Raw genomic sequence first — 14,236 nt, forward strand, 5'->3', positions numbered from 1 at the left:
TAAAAGCAAAACTGTCGATTGTCGAATGAGCTCGAATGGCAGGCCTCCCCCTTACAGACAGGGTGAGGAGTGCCATCGTTCGAGGGGGGCTCAGAGTAGAGCCAATGTTCCTCCACATTGAAAGGAGGCAGCTGAGGTGGTTCGGGTATCTAACAAGGATGCCTCCGTTCACATGGGCATTACCCACGGGGAGGAGGCCCACTGGAGAGACTCCATCTCTGGGCTGGCCCAAGAACACCTTGCCCCGTGATCCCAGACAAGCAGAAGAAAATGGATGGAAGGATCTAGTTGTTAACTGATGATGTGATCTGATCCTGATCCTATATGATGGTGTAGTGGGTGTAGTGAACTTTTATTGAGAAGTTGGACCGTGTTTAACTGTCAGAGGTCTGATTTTTCGTGAACTGAAGCAGCATTTGGTATTTGGTTAAATATGTCCGACTGATGATGACAGGAACAAAGAAAGAGCAGTTTGATCTATTTCCTCTCTGCAGGTGACAGGTGACTGCTTTCTTGTGAATTTTCCTTCTGTTCGAGCTTTGCTGTCAGTTGGATGGAAGAAGAGCTGCAGACAGACAGAGAGGAAGAAAGGAGGAAGAGCAGGTGAGAGACGGACGTACCGTCTGGAGCTTCACTCAGAGCTTTGCCGGTCATCTCCCGCTCTCCAACCAGCCAGACGTAACCGGAGCCGGTCATGTTGAGCTGCCGGGCGGCTTTGTACACGAGCGCAGCTTCGTCTTCACTGCAAACACACAAACACACAGCAGGTAAGCACTCACCTGTGGCTGACACAAACAGACCAAAGAACCAGTCATCAATCACCTGGCAACACTCTGGAAAGCAACATATCAAACACGCCTGTGGACGCACAGTCTGACTTCTTCTGTTCGAGCTCCAAACGTCTCTTTAAAGACCTGATGAAGGTTTGGCTGATTTCACCTCAGTGCAGTCAGTTTTTCTGCACCACAGCACCAGAAACACTGCAGCTCAGTACATCGACTGACCACCACTTTCACAGCATTCCCGAGGACATAATAAGAGCTCCAGGGTCTCCGTGGTTGGTTCTTCCCAGCGGCAAGACAAAGAGAAAACGTAAACGTTTTCCAGTTTTTGTGTTTTTATCTGTTGTACAGTGTCCTTGGGTGCTTTGAAAGGCGCTATTTTTAAATAAAATGTATTATTATTATTATTATTATTATTAAACAAAGGAGGCAAAAGCGTGGCTGCAGGGCGGGCCCACTAGCACGGCTAAAGAAACAGCCATTTAAGCTACCGCCTCTGAGTATTTTCCTCTCCAACGTCAGGTCCATAACCAACAACTACCCAGGACACCGGGTGTTTAAGCTGCTGCCGTCTGGCAGGAGGTTCAGGCTGCTGAGGTCCCAAACAACCAGACTCAAGGACAGTTTTTACAACAGGACAACAGCCCTGATCAATGCTAACAGCTGACCTGACACTTCTTCTTCTTTTTTTATTACTAAGTTAATATACTGTGTTGTGTTGTTTGTGTTGCGTTGTGATGTGTCGTATCGTGTCGTGTTGTGTTATATGTAGTGCCGACGTAGGACAGTTTTCCAATTTCATTGTACTACTGTACTATGTATGACTGTGCAATGACAATAAAGAGTTATCTTATCTAATCTTATCTTATCTTAGCACCTCACGATGAGCTGAAGCTCGGGCCGTGGCCTTCAGACTTTGGCCTTGTTCAGTTTTGGAATCGCTGCTGGTGTTTTGTGCAGAAGAGTCTGACTTTCATCAGACGATAGAGGCTGATTGTCGTTGTATCAGACTAAGGGCTAATCTTTAGACCTTGTACGTCCTACTCGCGTTTACATGGATCTTTTTACACAACATTTGCAGGTGCTACTTTTACCTGTTGGGGATACACAGATTCAGTCCAACACTTGCTGATGGCTTAGTCACAAAGTTCCTGCAAAGTCATGGCAAGAACAACTTAAACTGTGACCAGTGTCCTAACCCTGATACAGCCTAACTGTGGAAACCACAACATCATCCAATCAGAAACCATCATGGAAACCACACAAACCTGGCAGAGAGGATGATGACTCGGGCCTCCAGGTCTTTCGCCTCCAGCAGCAGGGCGGTAATGTTGGTGTCCTGGCTGAACAGCAGCACCTTCTCAGCCTGGAGGACCACCAGATGGACACAGTGGACGGACGGTAACACCGAGGGACAGTGAGAAACACGGCAGAACAAAACACCACAGAACACATCGCAGGACAGCCATCGTTAGCTCCACATCCACAACCCCTCCCCAACCACCCACAACCCCAACCTTGACCATGCTTCCTCTCACCCACGCTACCACCGGAGGAGGAGGAGGGGAGGAGGGACGGGAGCAAAAAATGGAGACAAAAAGTGTTCAAGATCTGCTGAACTAAAGAAAACTCAAAGTCGAAGCTGGAATACAAAGAAGGAGGGGCAAAAAGTTGTGCGTGGTGTGGTGGCACATGCAAGCTGAGGCGCTTTCAAGACTCCAACCAACCAACCAATCGGGAACGTGCATGTTAGAGCGCACTGATGCAACTGCAAACTAAAAAAAAAAAAAAAAAAAGATTCAAGTGGAGGGGGGGGGAGGAGGGGAGGAAGAGGAGGGGAGGCGGGGAGGAGAAGTGATTCATTTCCAAAAAGAAAAAGAAAAGAGGAGTGAGAGGATCCTGGTGTGCGGTGTTCCTCGATAATCTGCAGACAGAGCCACGCGTCAGCCTGGCCACATGCAACCCTTCACAAGGAAAAACTCGGGGAGGGGGATGAGGAGGGGGGAGGAAGAGGAAGGGCGTCTCTCCTGCGAGTGTAAACCCATTCCCGATGTGCAGGAATCATGAAAAATCAAAAGAAAGAAAAGAGATGGTGGAGAAAAGACGTGCCACCAGGATAAGAGTCTATCTCTGGAGCCGGGTTGGATTCTGGGCGGGCGGGGCTGACTGGTGTTTGGCTACTACTGGGCGAGCTCAGAGATTGGTTGGGCGGCGTGCATCATTTGACCATGCAAGTTTATACCTTGGGTGTTCTCCTGAAGTCAAAGTTCTGTTGGTCGAGGTTTTCATAGTTCCTGTTTTTAGTCTGATGGGTAATGTGCACAGAGAAAATATGCAGACACAGAAGAAGATTATAGACAGTCAGAAAAATGGGAGGGGGGGGGGGGGTAGCAAAGCATCCAATAAATGATTGATTTCTTCTGCAGGAGTCGGACGCAAACACATCGCAGTCTGCCCAGCGGTCTGTCGACCTGCGTCCAGTTCGGACTTTTCTTCTTTTTAATAATAACCTCAGCGTGCAGCGCCCCCTGGTGTGTGGACAACAGCGGCACGTGTTAACCAGTAACATCTGGATGAGGTTTCTAAGCACTGCTGTGCTGAAGGTGTAAGTTTTAACAAAATGAAATGGAGTGATTTGTTTTCTAAGCAGTGATGTCAGGATATCAACCGTAGGATGGCCATTATCGCCCAAAACTCCCTGAATGAAGAGGAAACCACTCACCCTGAGATAAACTATAACCTTCTGGTTTTATCTAAAGGTATAAACACGTATTAATCAGCTGTTTCCCCTTAACCTCTTCAAACCCCCTGCTCCTAAAAAGCACATTTGTTCCTGATTGGCCAGTTTCTGGAAGCCTGCTGAGGAGCAGAATGCCTGCACTGCATGGTTTCAGACATACAGAGGTTTGAAAATGAGTCCAATTCTCATTTCCTGAACCCCGCTGCTGTGTACTTTTAATTAAGCGATGACTTTCTCCGTTTCATCATGTTTCATGTTGTTTTTTCTGAACAAAGATCGGGATGTAATAAAGCATCTGTTCCTGTACGTTAAACTGTCCTGCAGTCCTAGAATGACCCATAGACGCTTCCTCCCTGATATCAGTAATGACATCATCGTTAGTGCTTTCAGTAGAACATAGACAGCGGAGGCTCATGCATGAAGGCTGTGATTTTGAGCTGTGATTAAAGAACAGGTGCTAATTATAACGGCTGTTGCGGAGCCGTGACCGGCTCGCTATATTTAGTCTGACGTGTAAAATCGCTCCTGAAGCCTGCCTGCAGGCGTGAACGCAGACGCTTTATTTTTAGAGAACAAAGAGACGCTTTGACTCAGAAGCCTGTCGAACTTCACAGCTCAGCCGTGATCAAGCACTCGTCGCTTCGGCTCCTCAGGATGAAGAGCTAAGCCTGAACCTCACCACAAACCCAGCTCGGTCTCATTTTATCCACACTCAGACTTCCCTCTCTGCAAACTTCCTGTGATGTTAATCCGCTGTGGCGGCGGCGCGTCCCATTAGTCCTCGACTCGATCCGCTCCAAATGTTAATCTCATTAAATTTACATCCGTGCGCAAAGTCCCCGAACAGCACAGCCTCGCTCTGAGAGCGCTTCAACCGACCTGCACACACCTAATGACACGTCCAGGTTTGTTACTGTTTTACACCTGAGCCCAGTCCGCTGCACGGAGAATCACAGCTTCAGACCCACAACTGCAAAATACAACCCAACCTCCAAAATACAAAGCAACGAAAGTTTCAATGTCACAGAGTAAAGGCGCTCCAAAGATAAGACAGAGGATCAGATCCCACGTACGGAAAATCTTTTCCAAGATTAAAAGTACAGTGTGGAAAACCTCACCACTAGACATCAGTAGCAGTCAGCTGAGTTCTGTTTCTAATCCTTCTAATCCAGTGCATAATCCTAGCTACGGTGGCTGCTCTGGGACAAACATGTTGTAGGCAGCCAAAAGATATCAGAAACACGACATTTAGACTCCTCCCCATAACGGCCAGCGTGTTTCTGCTACTGTTTGTGTTTTTGGGGGTAGTATTGGACGATAAATTAAAATGGAAATCTCATATTGAACATGTTAGAAAAAAGATGGTTAAAAATATTTCTGGGTAATGTCAGAGATATACTAGATAAGGCAATGCGTATTTTATATTTCGCACTAATTTCCCCCTATCTCAGTTATTGTGCTGAGGTGTGGGGGAATTCATATGCGACTAAAATAAATGCTCTATACTTGTTACAGAAGAAAGTGGTACGAATGGTTCATAATGTTAAATATAGAGAACAAACAAATAATCTGTTTATAAAATCGAAATTGTTGAAATTTGAAGACTTAGTGAAATTACAGACATTATTATTCATGTGCAAGGCAAGAAATAACACATTACCTCTTAAGTTACAAAGTTTGTTTGTATTGTGTTCAGGAAGTGGGGACAGTAGAAGGAAGTTTGACTTTAAGCATCAGTTTGCTAAAACCACACAAAGGCAAATGTGTCCGACAGTTAAAGGTCTAAGAATCTCTTGAAGATAATCTCAAGATGCACCGTTTTAAAAGTGTTACATACTTAACAGGATAAATCAATATGAAGAACATGAAAGTAATTTGGGCTAAATGTGGAAGGAAAACATTTCATTGCCATTTAATGCTGCATATTGTGATTATACTGATTTGTTGTTTAGTTTTGCATTGTTACATAAAAATACATGTTAGAGGGTTTTTTAGGGGTTGTTGGCGCCTTCTTGTAAGAATAATTGGATTGCAGATAGGGGGCAGGCGCTAACAAGAGTTTATTCTTCTTGCTGCTCCTTTTCACCCACGGGTGCTGTGTCATATTAATGGGAAGGAGGTTCTGTATGTAGGAAACGAAACACTGTTGAACCATGTGTGAAATTAATAAAGAAATGAAATGTAATAAATATTTCTGCACAAACTAACATATTTGAATAATATCAGCACTCAGCTATAAACAGATATGTGTGAATCACATTTTCACTTTAAGCCTATCCGGTCTTTTAGTCTGATGCCATCAGCTGTTTCCAGGTCCAAACTCTGCTTCAGGTCCCAAAGTCAAACGAACACTGCAGCATCACTGAGTTAAAAACTGTCTAAATTCCTTCATCTTTAATAAAACGATCAGCGTTGCTGCTTTACCAGGTGTAACAATTAAGTTTAACATCCAGGCATCCATGAAAACAGGATTTATTCAATTCAGTTAGAAGTTAGCAGGAAGTTAGCTCGCTAGCTTCCACCGAAACATGATATAGCATGTTCTGAGAGATTTCAGAGAATTCAAACGTACAGCTCTGCTGTCACTTCAACATAAATGAAGACAGGAAACTAAACATCAGTGACGTTTGTAGAGTTACTGAAGTTGGGCTAGCTGCTATATAATGATGTGCTACGTGATCGCTAGCGACACAGTGATCACTGACTGTTTTTAGGGGCTTGTTGAGATTAAATAGAACAAGATATGTTAAAAACACAACAGCCTTAATAAACGCAGAGTAGTTTGTTCACACGTCATCACTTTTAACAACAGGATAGTGAGTGTGGGCTGTCAGCGTGCTGTGAGCCACAGCTGGTGTCCACCTGTCAGTTCGAGTTCCCTCTGACCGAGGACGTGTCGGAGATCACTGCTGTTCACTGGCTTCACCATCAAACACTATCAGACACAACATGATCAATGACAACGCACTGATTTGTTGGATGGTGTGTGTGTGCGCGTGCGTGTGTGCGAGTGTGTGTGCGAGTGTGTGCGTGTGTGCGAGTGTGTGCGAGTGTGTGTGTGCGTGTGTGCGCGTGTGTGTGTGTGTGTGTGCGCGCGTGTGTGTGTCACTCCCTCTTGGTCACATGTCCGGGATCTGTAGGTTAGGGAAGCGATTCTTCCTGGTTTCCATTGAAAGCCTGCGTGTCATTAACCAATCAGGTCAAACAGGCTGTTTAAACAGTTTTTTCTTGGATTCTTCATGTTCACCTACTTTCATCAACAATGATAAGAAGAGAAAACTTGACGTCCTGAACCAAATACGATCCATCGTCTCTTCCCTCCGACAGCAGTGCTGGGTTTAATGTGAGCTCGTTGATTATTTTCTTTTTTATCGTATTATGTCGTCTGTCAGTATCTCACATGGAAACATGTGTAAGTTTGGCTGCAGCTTAATGTTTACCAAATCGCCTAATTAGAAGTAATCTGGTGCAACGTAGGAAGAATGTATATACTTCAAATTAAAGTGCTTGGCTACAGGCTTTTATTTTGAAATGTGTGTGGTGTACAGCAGGTTGTTGGTGCTGGTGGGTATTACATGCTTTGTTAAAGCCGGATATTTAAAGCAGGAACAACACATGACAGCCGCCGCCGCTCGGTTCACCGACTTTAGCTAATGTGCTGTAATATTCATGCATCTCCCACTTAAAAAAGTCTCTCCTCCAATATTCATGAAGGTGTTTGACTCAAACTGAGAGACACAAAGTCACATTGAAACTTTTCTAAAGTCTCATCTGCACTCTGGAGGATTTCTTCTGTCTCTTTCTGCATTTCTTATTTTGAACCGTAGAAAAATATGAAGTGTTCACGCTTTGAGAAATATAAACATGCCGACCCAGAGCCGTTGCTGCTTTGTCATTAACAAACAAATCCTCCTTTTCTTTTACTGCTTCTTACTTCCTGCCTCCATCTTCATTTGCTGCTTTCGAGTTGCTGTAAACATCACAGCACCACAGCGGGACGATTCATCGCAACCAGCAGAAGGATGGTTTACTGACTCTCTCTACCCGCCCGCAAAACCACTTTGTCTAATACAGTGGGGCAAAAAAGTATTTAGTCAGCCACCGATTGTGCAAGTTCCCCCACCTAAAATGATGACAGAGGTCAGTAATGTGCACCAGAGGTACACTTCAACTGTGAGAGACAGAATGTGAAAAAAAAATCCATGAATCCACATGGTAGGATTTGTAAAGAATTTATTCGTAAATCAGGGTGGAAAATAAGTATTTGGTCAATAACAAAAATACAACTCAATACTTTGTAACATAACCTTTGTTGGCAATAACAGAGGTCAAACGTTTACTATAGGTCTTTACCAGGTTTGCACACACAGTAGCTGGTATTTTGGCCCATTCCTCCATGCAGATCTTCTCGAGAGCAGTGATGTTTTGGGGCTGTCGCCGAGCAACACGGACTTTCAACTCCCGCCACAGATTTTCTGTGGGGTTGAGGTCTGGAGACTGGCTAGGCCACTCCAGGACTTTCAAATGCTTCTTACGGAGCCACTCCTTTGTTGCCCGGGCGGTGTGTTTTGGATCATTGTCATGTTGGAAGACCCAGCCTCGTTTCATCTTCAAAGTTCTCACTGATGGAAGGAGGTTTTGGCTCAAAATCTCACGATACATGGCCCCATTCATTCTGTCCTTAACACGGATCAGTCGTCCTGTCCCCTTGGCAGAAAAACAGCCCCATAGCATGATGTTTCCACCCCCATGCTTCACAGTAGGTATGGTGTTCTTGGGATGCAACTCAGTATTCTTCTTCCTCCAAACACGACGAGTTGAGTTTATACCAAAAAGTTCTACTTTGGTTTCATCTGACCACATGACATTCTCCCAATCCTCTGCTGTATCATCCATGTGCTCTCTGGCAAACTTCAGACGGGCCTGGACATGCACTGGCTTCAGCAGCGGAACACGTCTGGCACTGCGGGATTTGATTCCCTGCCGTTGTAGTGTGTTACTGATGGTGACCTTTGTTACTTTGGTCCCAGCTCTCTGCAGGTCATTCACCAGGTCCCCCCGTGTGGTTCTGGGATCTTTGCTCACCGTTCTCATGATCATTTTGACCCCACGGGATGAGATCTTGCGTGGAGCCCCAGATCGAGGGAGATTATCAGTGGTCTTGTATGTCTTCCATTTTCTGATGATTGCTCCCACAGTTGATTTTTTCACACCAAGCTGCTTGCCTATTGTAGATTCACTCTTCCCAGTCTGGTGCAGGTCTACAATACTTTTCCTGGTGTCCTTCGAAAGCTCTTTGGTCTTGGCCATGGCGGAGTTTGGAGTCTGACTGTTTGAGGCTGTGGACAGGTGTCTTTTATACAGATGATGAGTTCAAACAGGTGCCATTCATACAGGTAACGAGTGGGGGACAGAAAAGCTTCTTACAGAAGACGTTACAGGTCTGTGAGAGCCAGAGATTTTCCATGTTTGAGGTGACCAAATACTTATTTTCCACCCTGATTTACCAATAAATTCTTTACAAATCCTACCATGTGAATTCATGGATTTTTTTTCACATTGTCTCTCACAGTTGAAGTGTACCTCTGGTGCAAATTACTGACCTCTGTCATCATTTTAAGTGGGGGAACTTGCACAATCGGTGGCTGACTAAATACTTTTTTGCCCCACTGTATTAGACAAAGTGGTTTTGTCAGTGAACAAAACGCAGACTCGCGCTCTCACTCACCTGAGGACTCATTAAAAACAGCGTCGACCTCGCTCGACATCACTAATCAGGCGTTTTACATCATAAGCATATAAAAATGTTGAAACAGCTTAATAACTTCTGAGCTGGATTAAGGTTGAAGCCTCACAATAAAAAACCTACTGATGTCCGTTTTGCCGATTCTTTCCTCTGACTTGAACAAACTGGTTAGCCGTCGTTAACTGGGAAAAATGGGATCACTTTCTGTGTTCTTCTATTAACCTGACACACCTCCACCTGGTGGAGAACAGTTTCTGATGCTCCTCTGTGGCAGCTGACTCCATGTTCCCGTGACCCCGCGTTGACCTCCATGCTCCTAATTCTGAGGCCTTCTCATGAACGAGCAGCTGGACCACCTCTCAGCGCTGGTGTCCACACCACAGGGAAGCTAAGGAGGTTACAAGCATCGTTTTATTATCGTAGGGTCTGCCTTACAACATAAAGCGCCTTGAGGCGACTGCTGTGTAAATAAAATTGACTTGAATTGAAGTTTCTGTACTTATTAAATCCTGCACATGTATTTTAAATTTGGCGATGCGTGTTTACTGAATCCTTTAACTGTGGTGTCGTGATGTTTACAGCAGAAGCTCATCAAACAGGGAAACCAGTTTACGTGCTGGTTGGCCTGAACTCTTGCGGTTTCCCTCGTGTCGAAGCTCTGCTGCATGTCAGTCGCACAGAGAGAGTCGCTTTGACAGTCAGTCAGGTCGACAGCTGCCACAGAAGCAGCTGAGATGTGTTTGCATGACTCCGACTCCGTCAGAGCCGAGGCGATGAGAAACCAGACGGAGGAGCAACTGAAAGGATGACGTGAACGGACAGACAGGAAGAGAGAGAGCGACAGGAAGAGGAGGAGAGGAAAAAATGAACTCAAAGTCAACTCAAGATTGAAAAATAGAAGAAACGAAAAAGTAGAAAGTAAAACAAAAAGCACCAAAAACCTCCACCAAGACAGAAAAGTATTCCAACAATAAAACATTCATCTTCTAACAATACACAGTGATGGAAAACCATGAGACATTCAGGAGCTGCAGCACATCAGACCTGCTGGTCCTCAGTCAAGACCAGCAGGGCTTGAATTATGGCCAGGAGGTCCAGAGTCAAGACCATTCAGTCCTAAATCCAGACTAGCAGGTCCAGAATCATGATTGCTGGGTCCACAGTCAAGACCAACAAGTCCTGACTCAAGAGCAATAAGTTCAGAGTCAGGACCAGCACATCCGGGGTCAAGACAGAAAATCGAAGGTCGAGACGGGCAGGTCCAGAACTGTGGTCAGCAAGTCGAGACCAAGAGTCAAGATCAGCAGGTCTAAAATTATGACCAGTCTAGAGTTCAGTCCAGACCAACAGGTCTAGCACAGTCCAGCACAGTCCAGTCCAGCACAGTCCAGTCCAGTCCAGTCCAGCACAGTCCAGTTCAGCACAGTCCAGTCCAGTCCAGCAAACGTGTGAAACCTGCTGTGAGGACAATTAAAGTGTGGCCAGAGGGGACAGAGGCAGTGCTCCAGGACAGATTTAAAAACACAGACTGGAATACGTTCACCCACACAGACCTGGACCAGTACGCCTCATCTGTACTGGATTACATCTCCGAAACCACAGAAACGGATCACCATGTACCCCAACCAGAAGCCTTGGATGAACCGGGATGTTCGTCTCCTCCTGAAGGCCCGCAACACCGCCTTTAGGTCAGGAGATGCACACGCCTGCAGCACAGCCAGGGCTAATCTAAAGAAGGGCATCAAAAAAGCCAAACACCATTACAAAAAGAAGGTAGAAGAACACTTCTCCAACTCCAACCCCCGACGCATGTGGCAAGGACTCCAGACCATCACAGACTACAGGACCACCAAACCCTCCCCCGCATCCTCTGATGTCTCCTTCCTCAACGAGCTCAACAACTTTTATGCTCGTTTTGAGCGAGGGAACCCCACAATCACAACCAAAGCAGACGTGACGCCAGACCACCAACCTCTGACTCTCTCCCCCACCGATGTAGGAGCAGTGCTGAGCAGGATCAATGTCCACAAGGCTGCAGGTCCTGATGGCATCCCCGGGCGTGTTCTCAGAGCGTGTTCTGGGGAGCTTGCAGGAGTGCTCACAGACATATTCAACCTGTCCTTGGCCCACGCTGTGGTACCGGCCTGCTTCAAATCCGCCTCCATCGTCCCGATACCCAAAAACTCCAACCCATCTAGCCTCAATGACTACCGCCCAGTAGCACTCACCCCCATCATCACTAAGTGCTTAGAGCAGCTGGTCCTAGCACACTTCAAATCCTGTCTCCCCACCACCCTGGACCCCCACCAATTCGCATACCGCCAGAACAGGAGCACAGAGGATGCAGTCTCCATCGCAATGCACTCTGTCCTCTCACACCTGGACAACAACAACACCTACGCCAGAATGCTGTTTATAGACTTCAGTTCAGCATTCAATACAATCCACCCCTCACAACTCATCAGGAAACTGACAGACCTGGGCATCAGTTCCCTCATCTGCAAATGGTTACTGGACTTCCTGACCAACCGCCCCCAACATGTCCGGCTGGATAACCACTGTTCATCTACCATCACAATGAACACCGGTGTACCACAAGGCTGTGTGATGAGCCCTTTCCTCTACTCCCTCTTCACCCACGACTGCAGACCTGCTGATGGTTCCAACACCATCATTAAGTTTGCAGATGACACCACGGTGATTGGCCTCATCAGTGACAACGATGAGGCCGCCTACAGGGAGGAGGTGGATCGTCTGGCTGAGTGGTGCGACAGAAACAACCTGCTGCTTAACACCGAGAAGACCAAGGAGCTCATCGTGGACTACAGGAGGAATGCTGACCCACATCCACCCATCCACATTAAGGGGACGGCTGTGGAGCGTGTGAGCAGCTTCAAGTTCCTGGGAGTCCACATCTCCGAGGATCTCACCTGGACGACCAACTGCTCCAAGCTGGTCAAGAAGGCTCACCAGCGCCTCTTCTTCTTGAGGACTCTGAGGAAGAACCACCTGTCCTCAGACATCCTGGTGAACTTCTATCGTTGCACCATCGAGAGCATCCTGACCAACTGTATAACAGTCTGGTACGGGAACTGCTCTGCCTCGGACCGGAAGGCGTTGCAGAGGGTCGTGAAAACTGCCCAGCGCATCGCCGGAGCACCACTTCCTGCCATAAAAGACATCTACAGGAAGCGGTGTCTGAAAAGGGCTGGGAAAATCATCAGAGACCCCAGTCACCCATCACATGGACTCTTCACCCTCCTGCCCTCTGGGAGGCGCTACAGGAGCCTCCGGACTAAGACCACCAGGTACCGGAACAGCTTCTTCCCCACAGCTGTCAGACTCCTGAACTCTGCCTCCTGACCAACATTAAACTCATGGACTGAACATACACACACCCACAATGGACAACTGTACCCTCAAACACACAATAATAACATGGACTGAACCACCACTCACAACCACTAGCACTTTATATACCTCTGTAGAAACTATCTACACCCTCACTTATCTTAACTGCACTACTGTATAGCTCCGTGTAAATAATCATTCTGTACATTCGATAATTTTTAACCCTACAACTGTTTACAACTTGCATAGTTCCCATTTCTGTATAGCTGTATATCTCAGTGTTACATCCTGGGAGGCTGTGGGAATGTGTGGGCGTGGTGTTGTCTTCTCCCTCTCCTCCTCCTTCGTTCTGGCCCCTCCCCTTGTCTCTCTCTGCCCCTGCCTTCTCCTTAGGTCACACCTGCTGCTCATCTGCTCTCGTTACAACCAATTACCCTTAGGGGTGATATAAGCTGGAGAAGAGCAGTGTGGAAGAGGAGGGAGAGGTTTCTGGTGGATTTCCTCTGTGCTGGTCAGAGTGTGCTACTGGCTTAGGTGTGGAACAGCCTGCTGCGTGTGGCTCTTTGTGAGTAGTGTTTAACTGAGCAGTGATTGCCCATGAGTGACAGCGGCCTTCATTAGTTTGTGTGGCCTGCCTGGATATTGTTTGCTAGCAGCGTTGCTGTCTCTTTCTGTTGAAGCCTTAAATTCAAATTCAAATTCAAATTTTATTTGTCACGTACACAGTCATACACAGTACGATATGTAGTGAAATGCTTGGACAACTACTCGTGACCTAAAGAAAACAAAAAAAGGAAAAGGCTATGAATAAGATAGGAAATAAATATGCAAAATTAAAAAGGGTAAATTTAACTAGGAAGGAATAAAATATAAATTAAGGTTAAAAATGAAATAACTGTACAACACAAATTAGAATGAAGGGTAAATTTAACTGGGAAGAATAAGATAAAATATATAAATTAAAGTTGAAAATAAAATAACTGTACAACAAAATACACAATATAGAACTATATAAGAATGTATGAACAAATATAAATATAAATAAATATATACACAATAACAGCAGCTGTACAAGTATTAACTGGAAATGAAGAATATAGTGACCAGTGTTGTGCAAAAACAAAGTCCAGAAAGTCCAGTGTGTGTGTAAGAACTGTATGTGTGGGTCAGTACTGTGTGGTGGTGTGATTGAGAGACCGTATCGCCTGCGGGAAGAAGCTCCTCCTCAGTCTCTCTTATTGTTGCTTTCTTTGTTGAAGTGGTCATTACCACTTTGGGTTGATCTCCCTGATTTCTCATTAAAGCAGCGGTGCTGTCTCCTTTTGTTGTTGCCATTTATATGATTATTGAGGTGTTTGCCTACAATAAAGATCTATTTTATGTTAAATACCTCTGCCTGGCGTTCTTTTCATTCCACCTGGATCTAACTGTTACTGTCCCCCACCCTCATCACCTAGACTTTTATGTGGGGACGTAACACTCAGATTCCTGTAAAGTTATTTATTTCATATTCTGTATAGTTTTTCATATTTATATCCTGTTCATAGCCTGTACATAGCTTGTACTCACTACAGCCTGTACATACTTATAGTTATAGAATATTCACAACATACTTCA

At 45.7% G+C, this 14,236-nt stretch overlaps 1 protein-coding gene across 4 annotated transcripts in view; it reads right to left on the reverse strand.

The window, feature by feature from the left end:
• The window catches only part of grin1b (glutamate receptor, ionotropic, N-methyl D-aspartate 1b), a 74,818-nt gene that overhangs the window by 46,753 nt on the left and 13,829 nt on the right, over positions 1–14,236 (reverse strand). For 2 of the 4 annotated variants that reach the window (XM_085476581.1, XM_085476583.1), the window contains exons 5-7: positions 3,025–3,087; positions 2,051–2,148; positions 621–742 (exon numbers count right to left, since the gene is read on the reverse strand). In XM_085476581.1, coding sequence (XP_085332707.1) covers positions 621–742; positions 2,051–2,148; positions 3,025–3,087 — 283 coding nt within the window. The remainder of the gene's footprint in view (positions 1–620; positions 743–2,050; positions 2,149–3,024; positions 3,088–14,236) is intronic. The other 2 variants (XM_085476582.1, XM_085476584.1) reach the window with 1 other exon arrangement.

Source organism: Copadichromis virginalis, linkage group LG12, assembly GCF_057382275.1.
Source record: "Copadichromis virginalis isolate Kocher_CV1m ecotype Utaka linkage group LG12, C_Virginalis_male_GT1.1, whole genome shotgun sequence".
In the NCBI taxonomy this organism is placed as follows: domain Eukaryota; kingdom Metazoa; phylum Chordata; class Actinopteri; order Cichliformes; family Cichlidae; genus Copadichromis; species Copadichromis virginalis.